The following is a 17,337-nucleotide window of genomic DNA, read 5'->3' as shown; positions in this document are numbered from 1 at the left end:
AAACTTCAGCTTGCTTTTCAGAACCAGCTGAAATCTCAGATTTCAACCGGGTCTGGATTTAGTGGGAATTTTGCTCCCCGAGGAATCAGTTGGAAAATGAGGGAGCTTTGCCTTGAAACCTTGGCTGTGCTCAGAGAAAGGAAGAGCTGAGCTTAAAGCAGATGCTGAAGAGACACGGAATTCCTGTCTCCTGCGGTGGCATGGAGCATCAGTGCTCGCTCTGCCCGAAGGCAGAGACCCCGCATAAAGTACGGAACAGATGAGTGCTGGGAGCAGTAACTCCTGTGGGATCGTTTTCTGTAGCATGAGTAACTCCTGTGTAGCACAGCCACATAATGGAGCATTTATATGGAGCCGAATCAGACAGCAATTAATGAGGAGCTATGTTTGGAAGTGTGGGGCGGCAGAAAATTGGGCTTTGTAGTGAGGAATGTCCCTGGTGGTGTTGGAGCAGCGTAGGAAGCGCAGTGTAAGCAGTTGCTGTGGCAGCTAAAAGGTAGCTCAGTAGACACTGATGTTGAGCCTCAGGGGAAACGCTGACTTTTAGTCCAAGACTAAAATGCTCACAAGTGCCTGATGGTTGTAATTAGGTTTGTGCTGGTGCTGCCTGGAACATGCTGCTCTGGTTCGGCCTTCTCTTTAGTTACCTTCTGGGGGCTGTGTCGTTTCACTCTGTGGACATACCATTGTGTCTGCACATAACTGCAGCCTCCTGCCTTATCCGTTGTCTTTTAGGATGGTTGTATCCAGCCAGAGCAAAGCAGAGTCTTTGCTCTTGTGGTGGTTGTTTTCCCCCTGAGGTTTCAGTGCAGTTTCCTTTCTCTGGTGATGGGCAGGTTTCATTGTCCCCCCCCTTACTCTTTAAATCTACAAGCACTTTATGGTTGCATGTTCTTGGTTTGCATTCCAAAGAGATCTCAAGAGCTGGAATGAGTAGGGACTGATCGACTCGGAACCTGATGCTCAGTCATTTGACAGGTCTAAGCCTGTAAAAAGCCTTCCCCTTTACTGGTTTTAAGTTGCGGGGTTTGATAACCAAATGATAAAGTCATTTCCAGGCCATGACAGCTCAGGCAAGTATCTCCTGCCATGGCCAAGTAACAAAATGTTGGTGGAAGATGACACATGAATAAGCCATGAATAATCCTGGAGCCGTGCTGTGCAAGTGGCAGGATCAGACTTTGGGAACGGCTTCTCATGGCAAAACCCTGCTGCGGCTCAGTGAGGGGAAGCCCTTCCTTCCCCCGGCACAGACCTGAGCGTGCCTTTTGCTGGGGTTTCCTTTCACTTGACTCCTGTTGTTTGTTTTCCAGCCTGAGCGAGAGCTTTTTCATGGTGAAAGGTGCAGCCCTCTTCTTGCAACAAGGAAACAGCTCCCAGGGCCAGCGAAGCCTCCAGCATCCTCACAAACATGCAGGTAGTGGATTCAGACACCTCCTGAACCTCTTCTTGCCTCACTGCTGAGCCAGGGTGTCTGTGCTGAGCAGGTATCCCTGGTTTCCACAGCCATAGATGAAGGAATGTCCCGTGTGCTTCAGTGGTTTGATCTTTGCCTTCCCCTTCAGCCTGTGAGGAGGGAACTGGGATGGGCAGAGTCACAGGGCTCTAGGACCTCTAATACAGGTCTGGTTCAGATCAACAGGGACATTCTCCAAGTGTTCTCCCAGCCTCCAGTCATCTGAAGGTTGGGACTTCGGTGCCAGCACTTGTCCTTTTGAAACTACCTGTTGCTGGTTTTGTTTGGTGTTGCTGGTAAGAGCAGGGAATGTTTTAACAGGATATGGCTCTCTGCATAGACATAGGTTTCTTAGCTCCCTATATCCCCTTTCCTGGTTTCAGGAAAATCCCCTTTTCTGTTAACTCATCCCTACCTGGCCTGTAAGAACTGGTCATGGTTTAAGAACAGACTCTCCTTCCCCCAGTCCCCTCCAGTGTGCCACACTGATGGGAAGAAATGGTAGGGAGTTGTGTGGTGAATGTACACAAGGATTGATAAGGAAAGTGGATTCCACTTACCCAGTGGCTTTAAGCCTTCTGTCTGTGACAGTCTGGAGTAAGTGATCACTGGGGAAGCAGAAAGGTGATCAGCAGGGCTTTTGGGGAGCAGGAGCATGTGGGAAAGGCACAGTGTGGTACTGTGTGCCTGCTGCTTAGTAAACACTCCAAGCACAAAGAGGGTGTTTGAATGCCAAGCTTGGCTTTGGGTTTCTTTAATCGTCAGCGATTTCATAGACCCAGCAAACATCCTACGGAAGGAATTTTATCTTGCATGGAAAGTTATGAGTGCATTACTGAGTTATTAGATGTGAACTGGGTTTGTTTTCTTGTAGATTCCTTGTTCCTTTTGCTTGCTTTCATCAAACAGAAATGTACCCACCACTCTAGAGCTTAAGGGACTTGATGCACGAGAACCACTTTGAGATAGAAGGGATCCATCACTTCCTAATCAGTTGTTCCTCCTGCCTCTTCTGCCCCTGTGCCCACATCTTTGTCTTCTCTGAGATGCTGTAACAGGAAAAGTATCATCGTTTGTGCCAGTCATAGATGGTCTCAGTATATTTGGTACCTTCCAAATAGTGTAAGGTCAAGTTCTCACAGAGCCAGATGGTCCTCATCAATGAAGCTCACTTCTGTTAGTATCTCTGGGACGGCAAAGCTCATTGGCCTCTCTTAAATGGTATATTTTATTTTACAAACCCCACAGTTTCCTTAAATACCAAGATTCTGCTGATTCTTAATGCAGCAAGAGACCCTTTCTGATGAGTTCTCTGCTCTCTGTGCAGGTGATTTGCCCCAGCACCTCCAGGTGATGATCAACCTCCTCCGCTGTGAGGACAGGATCAAACTGGTAAGAAAAGCTGCGTTTTCCTGCTCTCCTTTCTGTTGGAGGTTCATGAAAAGCACTGGCAAAGCCTAGGTTTTCTGATCCACTCCTTTTGCCCTGGTCCTTACCTCCAGGTGATGAACTGGGGCAGGAAACGGATCTGTCTGAAGTGTGGCTTTTCTGTTAGAAGATGGGGCTGTCATTCCCTGTGTCTTTTGCACTGCAGCTAAATAAAGCTTTTGGGTTCGCTTGCACCTTAAAAACCCGAGGCAGCAGTGGGGGTAATGCTTACCCACGAGGTGTTTGCAGAGCTTGCTGACCTTTCCCCAGGCTGTCCGGTTGGAGAGCGTGTGGACAGACCGCGTGCGGTACATGGTGGTCGTGTACAGCAGCGGGCGGCAGGACACAGAAGAGAACATCCTGCTGGGTGTGGATTTCTCCAGCAAGGAGAGGTATGTCCGAGGCGAGGCTGGGCTTGGAAATGGGGCAGGCTGGGCTCTGTGTCCCCAAGCAGTTGGTTTATGTGTGATCTGCAAACTCTAGCAAGAGAAAAGGAGATGTGTTGAGTCTTCTGACCAGGTACAGGGATGGGAGGGTGATTTCTGATCCAGAAAGCTTTCAGTCTCCTTGGAATCTCTGGGCACTTGCGGGCAAAGCGTTCACATGTAATCCATCTGTAGGGCTGGTACCTACCTCATCTGTGGTAGTTGGCTGCGTGCTCACTTCAGAATGCTCTTGCAGCCACATTTAAAAGCTGGAACTTATTCTGTCCCCCAGACTTCAAGTCTGTTGATGCTATGAAGCAATGGGGTTTTTGGGTGGGTAGCTTAGTTGCCAAAAAACAATACTGCAGAAGTACCTCCAAAACCAACAAACAAATGTGTCAGTAATGAACTGCTGCTTTTGTCCAACTGATAAGAGCACGTAGGACTTTGAAAGGCAAATAAAATATTGTGTTATCACAGCCCCTCTCACATTATTCCAGTTGTAGGTGAGCAAACCAAGGCAGAAAAGCTCTTGGCTCAGAGACATGGGGCTGGCTTGGCAGAGCTTCCAGCCTGTTGTTCCTGTTCTCCAATGGTTTAGCAGGCTGCCATGCTGTGCTGGTGCAGCCAGTGTGGGGTTTGTTTTCCCTCTGGAAAACCTTAGTGGCTGTAAGTGGAAGGGGGGAGCTTTTGCTCTGCTGGGAGACATAGAACCATAGAATAGTTAGGGTTGGAAAGGACCTTAAGATCATCCAGTTCCAACCCCCCTGCCATGGGCAGGGACACCTCACACTAAACCATGGCACCCAAGGCTTTGTTCAACCTGGCCTTGAACACTGCCAGGGATGGAGCATTCACAACCTCCCTGGGCAACCCATTCCAGTGCCTCACCACCCTAACAGGAAAGAATTTCCTCCTTAGATCCAATCTAAACTTCCCCTGTTTCAGTTTGAACCCGTTACCCCTTGCAGGGAAACTCCTGGTTGTGCCTTCCTAATGAGATTATTGTCATTGGTGTTGCTGCCTCTTATATCTGTGGTTAAATTACTCCTGTTAGTGCTAGGGAGGGAACTCTAATGCAGCATTTCCTTATGGCACAGTGGATGTTGCTGTCATCTTCAGACCTGACCCAGCCTTGCAATAATTTGCTGATGATTATGGAGACGAGAGGAAAGGTGGAAAAGTTGTGACAAATCCCTCCTAACTGTGAGGTTTGCTGCCATGTCCCCCTGAAAGCCCAGGCTTTTGTTAATTAAGGGCAAGTCCTGTGCATAAAGAAGTCAGTTGGCATCAGTGACTTCATTGAGTGGCTCCATGGCTCTGTGCTGGGGCTGAAATGTCACTGCTGAGCTGTAACTGTCCTCACTGCTGACAGTCGGACTAGTCAGGTGCTTTTGTGGGCTTTATTCCTTTTACATATGTGTAATAAAACCCACTTTCTCTTGCGGAGCTCTGCAGTGCACATTGTCCACATATGCATTCAGTGGGTCTATCAGATCCTTTTGTCTGCTGTAGAAAGGAGCTAAAGGCTTAAAAATGGAAAAGAACAGAACAAAACCTGAGTTCTTTAACTGGCTCTTGCTGTCTGCATCCCAATTTCCTTTAATATCTCAGTCACTTAATTATTTACTATCTGAAGTTACTGGCCCCCATTATAGCTCCGTTTTCTTGCCAGACTGAAATGAAAAGTGTTCATTTGGGGTAGGTAAAGTCATAAAATCTTTTCTACCAGCCCGAGTGATGAAGTGGAAATCGAACACCCTGAAAGGCCCCCGGGGTCCCCTCTGGAGCAGGCAGGCAGCTGCTCTGCCACCTCCCAGGGCTGCGTTTTGAGCTGAGCCTCTGCAGCCAGATCCCGGAGATCTGCTCCTGTGTCCTGCTAGGGAGCTGCCTGGCACTGGGCTTGTGGTGATGGGAGCAGGAGAGGTGATGGGGCTCACGCTGCAGAGCTTTCTGGCAGGCTCTGGAGTGGAAGAGCTGGAAACTGATCCTTGCTGCTGTGGTGTTTCTCCAGCTCTGTGGAGCAATCGGCAGGCTCATAGCAGAGTAAACCCTCAGCCTTCAGCTGCCGGTCTCCTTGTGCCATGCCTTTGATGGCCTGAGGCATCACTAGGAATTACTAGAGCAAGACTTGAGGATTTTAAAAATTAAAGAGTATTAATAATTAAGGGTATTGGCGTGACCTCATTGTGGCCTATATTTAACATCCTGTGTAACAACCTCTCTTCCAGTAAGAGCTGCACCATAGGAATGGTTCTTCGGCTGTGGAGCGACACTAAAATCCATCTTGATGGTGATGGGTAAGAAACCACATTAAAATGATAAATGTGATTGTCCTTCCCTTCTTGGGGGCTGCTCAAGGAGAGATTCTCTGTCACCTTGCAAATGAAGTTCCAATTTTGGATTCACGGCTGCAGTCCTCGTATTCAGACAGTGAGGATTCTGTCTTGCTGCCCTTAAATTGCTTGGTGTAACCTGTGGAACCCAGTGAATACCCTCTGAACTCCCATTCCTGGGAAGGGTGTCCACTTGCCATTCTTACCTGGGAGGATGTTGGAAAATCCATGGTACAAATTCTCATCCCTGATCCTTTATGACCCTAAGTGCCCCTTGCAGTAGCTGTTTGTAGAGTGCAGCTTGTGAGGAGCAGTTTCTGATGCTGGGTTTTGCCTCTCTCTGTTAGTGGCTTCAGCGTGAGCACTGCAGGGAGGATGCACATCTTCAAGCCCGTGTCGGTGCAAGCCATGTGGTACGTGTGTTCATTGGCTTTCTTGAGAAAGAGACTCGTTTATGTGAGTAAATTAAAACCAAACTGCATTTTAGCACGGTCTGTAATTGGTGTTTAGTGAGCTGCAGCAGAGAGGCTGCTTCCCTGTGGCAACAGGTACCAGTGCTGTAAAGGACTAAGAATACTGATCCGAAACCAGGATCTTCTGCTTGTTCAGAGCAGCTGTGGGCTCTTCAGTGGCACTAAATATGCAAGACCACCTTGAAGCCATCAGGCTGCAAACCCAGTCTTTTCTCTCTCTGCGTGTTCCTGACTGGCTGAAGGAGGAGCCTCAGGACCCGTTGCCAATCCGATGGCATTCCCCGTGTTCTGCCTCGTTGCTGGGGCTCCTGACACATGGAAACTTTCTACCCCGGGTGCTTGTTCACCTTTCAGCTCCTGTCACCCCTCCCTCGTGCAGGGATTCCAAACCACTGCAGCAGAGGTGGCTGAATCAGCAGCAGCTCTGCCAGCAAATTCCTCCTTGAAGAGGCTGCTCCCCATCCCCGTGCAGAACAAACGCATCTCTCTTGGCCTGGGCAGTTGGCTGCCTCCTCTTGGAGCCTCCTGAGATCCCTCACTTTGCTGCATCTGAGAGGGAAAAGATACAGATGTAGAGAAGGGTGTCGTGCTAGGGACGATTGGGTACAGAAACAAATGCAACTCTTGTTCCTGTCACTTTTGAACTCGGCCCCTCCTGTTGGCAGCCTCAGATGTGGTTGATGTGTTCAGTACAATGACATCTTTGGAGTAAGAACCTTAAAAAGAGAAAAGTATGAGGAGGGAAGGAAGGAAAAAGTAATGCTAGAATGTGCAAAAACAAATGACCCAATCTGGGCCTTGTCCCCAGAGCATGTCAGGGGCCAAGAATGCTGGTGAATGTGCATCTGACTCCTTGCTGAAGGTGCTTTGAAAATTGTCCATGTTCTTTATTTTCCTTTGGTCTGGTTTCACAAGTTAACTAATGATTAAATCCCAGAGCGACTTGTGCCTTGGGCTTGCGTGTTAATCAGGACAAGATTTGGCCTCTGCCTTGGACCGGCTCTTGAGGAGGTCTCCAAGGGCCAGTTTGTGCCCTCTTTGAACTCTGATACAAAAAATCTGCTGCTTTCACAAAGCAAACTGTAACCAACTGCTGAAAGTCTTGATTTTCTCTGTGATAATCGCTCACATCCTGCTCTGTCTGCCCCTGCTGCTCACAGCTGCACAAATTCATTCTCCAAACTTGCAGGTCCGCTCTACAGATCCTCCACAAAGCCTGTGAGGTGGCAAGGAGATACAACTACTTCCCAGGCGGGGTGGCCTTGGTGTGGGCCACCTACTACGAAAGCTGCATCAGCTCGGACCAGAGCTGCATCAACGAGTGGAATGCGATGCAGGACCTGGAATCCACCCGCCCTGACTCACCAGCACTGTTTGTTGACAAGTTAGTTCTGCATTTCATTAGAAGCTGGCCTTGCTCATGAGAGGAATCTCCCTTTTCTCTCTTCTTCCTCCCGTGGTTCCTTTCCTTTCTTTTCTCCAAGTCTTAATGCTTTTCTTCCATTATTCCCATAAAAATCACTTTTAATCCAAGTCTTTCCCACCACTCCTGCACTGCTTGAGTTGCAGCGTGGGTTTGCTGCCAGCTTGGAGACAACATCCTCTCCTTTGCCTTTCCAGGCCAACTGAAAGGGAACGAACAGAACGGCTCATTAAAGCCAAACTCCGGAGCATCATGATGAGCAAAGACCTGGAAAATGTCACTTCCAAGGAGGTAAATGTAATTCCTGCTATCTCATTCTTCCTGCTAGACTGCTTTTCCAGGGAGCGCTGCACTGCTGAAGAGACACCATATGCCAAGGTGTCACTGGTTTCTCAGCGTGTATCTGAAAGGCTCTGCTCTTTGGCTTTGCTATTCCCCTCTTTCCCAGCAGGGCAATCGGGGTAATGCCACATCCATGTCGTTTTTCACAACCTTAGTAACAAGTATGTGGCTCCCAGCTCACAGTGCCTGGTTCTTTGCCAGCCAGGTGACACTGGAGGTGATGCCTCCCATGACAGTTGGGTTGTAACAGTGGTGGGCATGCCCAAGCACTGACTTTATAGACACTTACTCCTCGATGCATCCCTCAGATGACACAAGCAAAGGCAGCACTCCCAAAAGCTGCAGCTGGTGGCTGGAGGCCTCGCAGCTGTGTTGGATGAGCGATCTCCACTTGCTCGTGGACAGTGCAGAGCAGAGTATGAGCCTTCCTTTCTCCCTTGGCTTCATTTTAAGGTTTTATCTTCTTTGTTCCTGAACAAGTGTCAGAGGGGCTTGCAGAGACAGCATTTTGCTAGTGGGTTTATGGATGGAAAATCACAAGTCAAGGCTTAAGCTAGCTTGGGTCCATCCCACAGGCTGCCCGCAGTGCAGGCAGATTCCAGGCAAATGGAAATGGTTCTTTGGGGTTTGGGTTTTGTTTTCCAAGGCAGGCTATTAACATGCAGGGCTTTCCTTCCTAAGCTTAGCAATGAAGGCTTCAGCTACTCTCTTGTGTAACAGCAGTGCTACAAGTTGTAGGCGTAAGCTGAGAACTCCTCAGTCTGTGTACGTGTTCCTGCTTGGTGCAGTCAAGATGCTTTGATTTTTCCTGCAGGAATTTTCCATGGTGGATCAGACAAAGTTGTGCTGCTTTGCTTTGCCCCTTCCTGAAGCTGAGGGGCAGGGAGAGGGCTGTTATGTCCATGCCCTGGTGTTTTAAAATGGGAGAGCACTGAAAATCTCTCTCTTCACCAGTGCTGCTGCCGCTATTCACTCCTTGCAGGTGTTTCTATTGAGCAGATGTGATTCTAGGTGGCATCCTTTGTTTCCTGCTCTGCAGATCCGAAATGAGCTGGAGAAACACATGAACTGCAACTTGAAGGAATTCAAGGAATTCATAGACAATGAAATGCTGCTTATCCTGGGTCAGATGGACAAACCATCTCTCATTTTTGATCATTTATACCTGGTAAGCTGCTGGGCTTGGAGCTCTAGCATAGCAAGAGGCTCAGTGGCAGTGAGTTGGGCTTAGAGGAAGCTGAATTTGGTGTCAAGGCTGAGTTGTGCTCCATGAGCCCTTTATTCTGGCTGTGTTACAGACTCTAGGCCTTGACAGAATCCTTTTCCTGGCAGGTTGATCCTGTCTCTGTACGTGTTCATTTTCTATTTCTAGCAATGGAGATTTTTCTTTTACAGCAAGCAAAAGGCTGTAAAAGAAACCCGTTTGCTCTTGGGCTCTGGTTAGGGTCACTGCATCTTGACTAAGCCTATGAGGTTCTGTGGCATGGCCAGAGCTATGTAAAGACTGAGGCTGAAGGTGATGTCCCAGCTCGTGCAGAAGCAAAGGACGGTCTGTGTTTCATCTAATCTTTTGCCACTAGATGGTACTCCAAGCAAAACCAGGCACTGCCATCTGGAACAAAGACTTGCTGGAGATGAGCACATTTGTGCCCGTTATGCTTGGGTCTTTTTTTATTGCTCTTCTGGAGAGAGGCAGAGGAAATGCTCGTGTCTGAGAGCAAAACCTGCTTTTAAACCCCTTTTTTAGCTTCCTGGTTTGCAGATATGGGGGGGGGACACCTAAGTTATAACCACCCACAGAGCTTTCAGGATTTGCCTCCCTTCTCATGTACTGTGATCCCAGTCATGCCACACGTAGCTCTCCCTGCACTATTTATGTCTGTCTTTAAAAATCCAGAGTGGGCAGGGGCAGTGATTCGGGATGTGCTCAGTCACACACACTGGCCTCCTTAAGGGAGGGTGTAATGCCTGTCAGACAGGACCTCTCTGTGCTGAGCAGCAGCACTGCCTGCCCTGTGCCATATTCCAGAGGCTGTTCCCAGTGTTTCAGCTAAGGAAGATGGCCCGGGCTGGGGCATTGCAGAACCTGAGGAAAACGGGGATGCTCTTGTGCTCCTTTGAAATGTGTCTTTTGTGGCTTTGCAGGGCTCCGAGTGGAATGCCTCCAACCTCGAGGAGCTGCAGGGCTCAGGGTGAGTACTGACCTTCCAAACACCAAGTAACTCCAGCTGTTTGCTTTTAACTCATGCTCAGGCCTCTTGAGATGACATATGAAGTTTGTAGACAGCAGGGGCATGAGTTTGGGCCTATTCTCAATAACATGGGTAACTTACCATCAGCTGCTTGGTGGGGAAATCTTTCCTATCTTCTTCCTATCAATAACATGTGGAGTGAAAACAAGCAAACTTGTCATTCGTGAAGCACATCAAGATCTCTGATACCCCTCCAGCGGGTAACAGCTGAGTGTGAAATGTCCATCCAGGATGTTGAGTCGGGTGTGAATTCCTGCAGGCTACAGAACAGCAAGTAGTACAGCACTAAGCTGAGGGGAAAACTCTGTCTGAATGGAGCAGAGCTTCCTGTGGATGAGCAATCTCCAGCTCACCTGCCCGGGCAGGCAGTGCAGGGCTCTGTCACCACGCTCTCATCACCACACCACCACTTGGCTTCATAGACTTTCATGTTTTTTGGCTGAGGGAGAATTTAGCATAGAAATATTTGCTGCTTGCCCAAGGCACACACCAAGCATGAGGTGAGAACCTCAAAAACATTGCTCAGTAGCACAGAGAAGCTGTGGCTGCCCCATCCCTGGCAGTGCTCAAGGCCAGGTTGGACACAGGGGCTTGCAGCAAGCTCCTCCAGCGGAAGGGGTCCCTGCCCGTGGCAGGGGTTGGAGCTGGAGGAGCTTTAAGGTGCCTTCCACCATAAACCAGGATTCTGGGATACTTCAAGGTCTTCACAGTGTGCATCAGCTCCTCTTTCACAGCCGTGCCATTTCAGGTCTGTTTTCTTTGTGCTCTCCGCAGCATTGACTACATCTTGAATGTGACCAGGGAAATTGATAACTTCTTCCCTGGTTTGTTCGCCTATCACAACATCCGCGTGTACGACGAGGAGACCACCGACCTCCTGGCTCACTGGAACGAGGCCTACCACTTCATAAACAAGGCCAAGTGAGTGGGCTGGGGACTGTGACCTGTGGGAGGACACATCCGAGCCATGCCCCCTGTGCTTCATCCAGCATGGGGCTGAATCCTTCTTGAATCCGGGGAGGATGCGTTCCTGGAACTTCCCTGGCCCTTGTCTCTTCCTGTACTGGCATTACCCTGCTCCTGGCTGATGATACTTTATTATTATTGTTACTAACAGAAAGGAACAAGGATATTTCCCCTTCCCAAGCTCTGGAAATGCTCCAACCCATGTCCATGTTGGACTAGCCCCCGCCGTCTCTGCAGGCAAGAGATGGTGACAGAGCCCATCAAACCCTGCTGGGCTTCTACACTCAGGTTGTTCCTGCTTCTCCCTGTATCCAAAGATTTGGGCAGGCAGGGAGGCTTCCTGGTGATCCCTCAAGTGGCAGCATGACCGAGGCTGCCCTTCCCTAACTTCTGGAGAGAGATTCCTCTTGTGGCTCACTTAACCCCACAAGGTTTCTAACCTGATCCGCAGTGCTGGGGTGCTCAGGAGGACACGGCGCTCTCCCTGCCCTGTGTAACAGCCGATACCATAACCAGACAGTGAGAGGTGTTTTCCTGTTTGCCCTCCTGCAGGAAGAACCATTCCAAGTGCCTGGTGCACTGCAAGATGGGTGTGAGCCGCTCGGCATCCACCGTCATCGCCTACGCGATGAAGGAGTTTGGCTGGTCCCTGGAAAAGGCCTACAACTACGTGAAGCAGAAACGCAGCATCGCGAGGCCGAACGCAGGCTTCATGAGGCAGCTGCTGGAGTACGAAGGCATTTTAGATGCGAGGTAAGGCGCCAGGAGGAACAGAGAGGTGACTGGCAGGGAGTGAAGGGGCCAATTTTAGGCATCCTCATGTTTTCATATCACAAACCATGTGATTTGTTGCTCAGACTCCTCAGTGCTACGGTCTGAAGGGTCCTATTTAGAAGGGCAGCTGCAGAAGCCTGGGCTAATGGTGTTTTCCCAAACCCTTTCTGTGCCAGGCCTCCCTGGGTGAAAATTAGCTGTCTTCCAGGGAGCTCTGCTCTGGTTTAATGCAGTGCAGGTCGCTCTGCGTGTGGGAAGTGTGTTTGTGTTCCTCAGCAGCCAGGGCTGTTCAGCAAAACATTGTTCTTGGGTGATGAGGCAGAACTGAGCTCGGGCGGTGTGGGAAGCAAATCATTTGCAGGTCTGGGTGACCATGCCAGCCACAGGTCTTTGTCATCCTGAGCACTGTTGTATCTAACAAGGGTTTCTGCGTGCTCCACTTGGCCTCTGCTCTGCTGGGGGAAGGAGAGGAAGATTTGTCACTCCAGTTCATCAGGAGCTGTGCCGTGAGACGTGCAGAGATGTTGCTTCAGGGTGGTTTGCTCTGATGAAGGGCTCTGTGCCCCTCTGCCCTGAAGGGCATTTCCTGTTACGGGTGCAGTGCAGGGCTATGAGTCTGCTGGGTTAAAGATACCTTGGAGTGGGCAGGCAGGAGGGACTAAACCCTGATGCTGAAGATGGCTTTGTCCAGGTGGGACTGGGCTGGCCCCAGGGGTCATCATTTCAGTCCTGGCTTGCGGACAGGGAGGGATGTGCCCGGAGCTGAGCATCCTCCAGTGTGACGATGGTCGCTTGTGTCTTTGCCCCTCTCCCCAGCAAGCAGCGCCACAACAAGCTGTGGAAGCAGCAGGCAGAGAGCAACCTGCCCCCCAACACAGACGGCACCCCGGGGTCGAGCGACTTCCTCCTCGAGAGCTTGGACATCGACCTGGAGAACCGCCTGGCTGACCTGGACATGCCTTCGCAGTCGGCGTACCTGGACAACCGCGCCGGCACCGACGTGCCCGTGGGCTTCAACTACTGCTTCCGCCGCCTCTCGGACACGCTGCTGGAGAACAAGATTCCCGGTGACAGAGAGGGCTTTTTCCCCGTGGAGGAGCTGGAGCGGGATGTGCTTGCGGAGCGCGCTGCCTCGCTGCTGTCCCAGCAGCCATCTGCACCGTCAGAGGGGAGGATGCTAGAGACAGCAAGAGCCCTGGAGACCGCGGAGCCGCTGGCAGAGATGAGCAGCTTCTGTGAGAAGGAGGCGAAGAAGAAGCTGGATTTCAGCCCCCGGAAGGCAAGGATGGTGCTGGGCCCTGGGGACCACAGGGAGGACGTTGTCAGGGAGGAAAACCCAATGGAGAAGTGGAAGCGGCGCTTGTCCATGCACAAGGAGGAGAGCAGGCTTAACAGAGAGAACTTGAACAACAACAACAGCAAAAGGAGCTGCCCAGAGGATTTTGAGGTGCGTATGGAGGTGAAACGGAGGTGATTAGCATGGCTGAGGCTGACTCTGCTGCAAGTGAAACTGCTCTTCTCATCTTCGTAGCACAGTTTCATTTGACTCGGATAAAGCCTTTCATTCCATGATGAGCCGCTTCCTTTTCGAAGTGCTTCTGAACATGGCTTTGCTTGCCCAAGCTATGGAGTTAGATGCCAGAGAGGGAGCGCACGCATGCGAGAGCCCTGTAAACCGCTTGGGGCAGCTTGCATGACCATCACTTGGACGGGGAGGTATTCTTCCATTGGAGATGCTGTCTGCTGAGAAAGTAAGTGGTGTTTGTGTCTGCTGCAGGGCCTTAAGAGAAGTGGAAATGGGCTTTGTTTCCAGTGTGCTTGGCTGTAATTATATCCTGTGCTCTGTGCCTCTCTTCTGATGGCCGATGTCCGGTTCTGTGAGCCTTTACCTATACCTCTTTTCTCTTTCGCAGCACGATGCCGTGTTTGGGATCCTCAGTAAGGTGAAGCCTTCCTACCAGTCCTGCACTGACTGCATGTATTCCTCAGCTGGGTTGTCTCCAGATTCCTTTGGGGAGCAGTGTGAGAGGCTGAACTCCAGCACCATGCGTCGCAGCACCGCCACCATCTGCACGCAGCCAGCCTTCCTCTCCCACATCAACTCCAACTTGGCAGAGCACCTGCCCAGCAAGGCACGCTTGGAGGAGGCAATCAGAACTAGAACCAACGAGGCTCCGCTTCCTCTGTCGCCAGGAACTGGTGCTCTGGAGGCTGGGGCTGGCAAATCACTTGATCAGCACTGCAGTGTTTTGGAGAAGGGAAAGGATGCACCAAAAACTCCGGTCAAAACTCTTCTGCCCAGGAGAAACTCACACTGTGACAAGAGCCTCCTTCACGTGGAAGTGGTAAAAGAGGAGTCTCTAGCCAGAAAAGACAGCAAACCTACCAAGGATCTGAAGTACTTGTTCAGTAAAGACTTGGAAAAGCCAAGTGCAAACAGTTACTTGATGCAGCATCAGGAGTCTCTTATCCAGCTGCAGAAGGCAGGTCTGGTTAGGAAGCACACCAAAGAGCTGGAGCGGCTGAAGAGCCTGCCCTCGGACACCTCATCCCTGCTCAGAGAGAGCCCCTTGAGCAGGGTGGACTCCGGCATCATGGAGGAGAGCGAGGATCTGATTTCACATCCCACCCTCGTGCCTCTGCTGGGACCAGCGCCGCTGATGCCCGAGGATGCGGAGCACAACGCGGCGAAGGCGGAGGTGAAGCGCGGCTCAGAGGGCATCTCCCAGAAAACCTCCACGCCTGTGGCCTGCCGCCTGGAGCACACGAGCAGCTTCACCAAGGACTTCCTCAAGACCATCTGCTACACCCCGTCCTCCTCCCGCAGCTCCAACCTGACGCGCAGCTCCAGCAGCGACAGCATCCACAGCGTGCGGGGCAAGCCCGGCCTCGTGAAGCAGCGGACTCAGGAGATCGAGACCAGGCTGCGGCTGGCGGGCTTGACTGTGTCCTCCCCTCTGAAGAGGTCCAACTCCCTCGCCAAGCTGGGGTGTCTGAACTTGTCCTCTGAGGACTTAGCCAGTGACATGGAGGTGTCCACCGTAACGGACTCCAAGGAGGCCGTTTCCAGCGAGTCTTCCGTGCTCTGTGAGCCACAGTCCACGCTCAGGGGTGCAGACGTCACCTCCAAGCTGGCAGCGAAGCCAGCGGTTGGAAACTTGAAGAACACGCTCTGGATGGGCAAAAGTTGATGCCTTCCGTGGGGGGCGCAGGGGGTTTTGAGGGCTTCATGGCGTTTATTCATTGCACAGATGCAGTTTGTCATCTGAGCTGCAGTGCTTCGTCTGATGCCGCATCTTCGTCCCCGTCCCCCCGCTTGTACTCTTAAGTGGGGAGAGAAAGAAAACCCATACTGGGTCATGGTGAATGGCACAAGGGAAAATAAAACGTATTGCATGGCTTAGAAGAGGACCTTGTGTGTGAATTGCCCGTTGTCCTGCAGGATGCTCTTCCTAGTACTGTTTGCCAACTATAATAATGTGGGTTTGTGTGTGTATATAGATAGATACCGTGCTATTTATCTATCTATATATATAGGAAATGCTGAAATGCTCTGTTTCAAAGACTCAGAAGAATCAGTCACGACTTCTTACAGAACAAACACGAGTCTCCAGTGAAAACAGGGCACTTGTGGAAAACTCCTTAGAGTGGCGACACGAACACTACCTCTGATCCTGCTGACTTGGAGTCTTGGGTTGTCGTTTGTCTTTTTTAAAGGCTTTTCCCACAGCACTTCCATTGTTTGAAGGGATTCCCTTGATGGGAGCTGGAAAGGCCCACAGGAGACAGAGGCTTTGCTGGCTGTGAAGTGAAGGAGCATTGAGCTGTGTTCGTGTTGACTCTGTGACCTGGTTGTCGCAGCCTTGCGTTGGTGCTGTGTCACTGTCACCGTGGAGCGGGGTTGTGTTCGTGGGGTGGTGTTGCTGTCACGGCGTCTGTAATGTCCCAGTGCTAACGATGAGCTTGGCCAGTGAGTGACCGTGGACCCTCGTGAAGCTTTGTGTGATGCTGTGTCAGTGTCGTGGACCCCTCGTGGGGCTGCGGGGACGCGCTGTGGAGGGGCTGCTCCTTGGTGTCCCGCGTGTTTGCAGTCGGTGATCGTGTCTCTCCTGTTGGATTTGGTAGAACAGTTCCCGTGTCCCGGGTTTGGGAAGCCTGGGGGGGGTGTTTCCAGGAGCCTGGGTGGCTGCAGTGAGAGGGGGGTGTTGGAGGTGGCGGTGGGATCTCCCTTCACACGAAGGAGAGGGAAGCAGCCCTAACCCGCATTGAGGTGCTCGTGGTGCTCAGCTGCTCCGTGCCAGACGTGGCCAGGTCAGGGGGGAAGACTTGAGAAGCATGGCAGGGATCGTGCTCCAAACCTGGGTGCTCACCGAGCCCCAGTGAGCTCCCCACAGCTCCACATCCCCATCGGAAGCCATTCTCAACATCCCCTCTTTGAGGTGGGGCTCACGGGGCTGCGGCAGTGGGTGCTGAGCCTCTGGTAATCAGAAGTGCCCTGGCTCCAGCCAGGGAGCTCTGTGCTTTTGGTGTCCTCAGTGCCCTACCTCTTTGCATTAAGTGTGAGGAATTGCCAGGGCTGCGGTCGGATGAATGTCCCTTCTTAAAGGGGCTGGAATTGGATGTGCATTCCTAGCTTGAGGCGTCCTCCCCATTCCACCCTTGGGAGGCGGTTTGAGGCAGGAGCTGCTGGACAGGGCCCATGAGTCTGCTGCTGGGGCTGAGAAGATGCTGGGTCGTGTTCAGAGTGGAAACCCTGTGCTCCACGGCTGCACGTCCAGATCTGCTGCAATAAACCTGTATCTGCTCCATCTTTCCTGCCCTTGTTCCCTCCCGGATTCCCACGCATGAAGGGGGCCCCCTTGGAGGGCTGGGAGCAGCCACCTCGAGGGACTTTGTGCCTCCTGCTCCCAGCATGGCCTCATCCCTCTCCTCGGCTTACCATGGCTGATGGCAGGGTCGCTTTTCTCTGCTCTGTGTTAAACTACAGCCACTTCCCATTGCTGCCCGGCCACTGGGAGAGCTGGGTTGGGATAACTGAGGAAGGATTCCATTACCTGATGCACGCCAACGTGCATCTTTCCTCCCTGCTCCCTCCAGTGCCTGCTGGGTGCTGCACATAAACCACTGCTTCCCTGGGCTCTGCCCACGTTGGCTTGGCTCTGCCTGGACCAACCCCAGCCCTGGATAGAGGCTCGGTTGAGGGGCTCGGGCAGCACCCGTGTGCCATTGGGATGGGTTTGTAGCCGAAGCGCCGGCGCGTGCAGGCTTCGGTAGCGTTGTTGCATGAGGAGGTAGCTGTGTTCGTCCTCTCCCGCGTGGCGTAACTGTTCCTTCCCGATGGAGTGCCTTAACCCTGGTTTACAAACACTGTGTTCGTGCTGAGCTCTTACTCTGCTGCTTGCTCTTCTTTGTGTCCCGGTGCTTTCGGTGTTTTGGGCGGCAGCGAGAGCGCTGCCGACCCC

General features: G+C 51.6%; 1 protein-coding gene across 2 annotated transcripts in view; it reads left to right on the top strand.

Moving 5' to 3' along the window:
- Positions 1–15,604, top strand: part of SSH1 (slingshot protein phosphatase 1) — a 31,334-nt gene extending 15,730 nt beyond the window's left edge. For both annotated transcript variants that reach the window (XM_062615249.1, XM_062615259.1), the window contains 13 exons: positions 1,314–1,417; positions 2,784–2,848; positions 3,155–3,276; positions 5,541–5,609; positions 5,993–6,058; positions 7,308–7,502; positions 7,739–7,832; positions 8,923–9,051; positions 10,029–10,075; positions 10,910–11,056; positions 11,654–11,854; positions 12,692–13,322; positions 13,789–15,604. In XM_062615249.1, the coding sequence (XP_062471233.1) occupies positions 1,314–1,417; positions 2,784–2,848; positions 3,155–3,276; positions 5,541–5,609; positions 5,993–6,058; positions 7,308–7,502; positions 7,739–7,832; positions 8,923–9,051; positions 10,029–10,075; positions 10,910–11,056; positions 11,654–11,854; positions 12,692–13,322; positions 13,789–15,066 (3,148 nt within the window). In that variant the 3' untranslated portion in view covers positions 15,067–15,604. The remainder of the gene's footprint in view (positions 1–1,313; positions 1,418–2,783; positions 2,849–3,154; positions 3,277–5,540; positions 5,610–5,992; positions 6,059–7,307; positions 7,503–7,738; positions 7,833–8,922; positions 9,052–10,028; positions 10,076–10,909; positions 11,057–11,653; positions 11,855–12,691; positions 13,323–13,788) is intronic.
- The last annotated feature ends 1,733 nt before the right edge of the window (positions 15,605–17,337 follow it).

Source organism: Pezoporus occidentalis, unplaced genomic scaffold (assembly GCF_034315485.1).
Source record: "Pezoporus occidentalis ecotype Australia unplaced genomic scaffold, CSIRO_AGI_Poc_V1 ctg102, whole genome shotgun sequence".
In the NCBI taxonomy this organism is placed as follows: Eukaryota; Metazoa; Chordata; class Aves; order Psittaciformes; family Psittacidae; genus Pezoporus; species Pezoporus occidentalis.
This window is presented reverse-complemented; position numbering and strand designations above follow the sequence as displayed.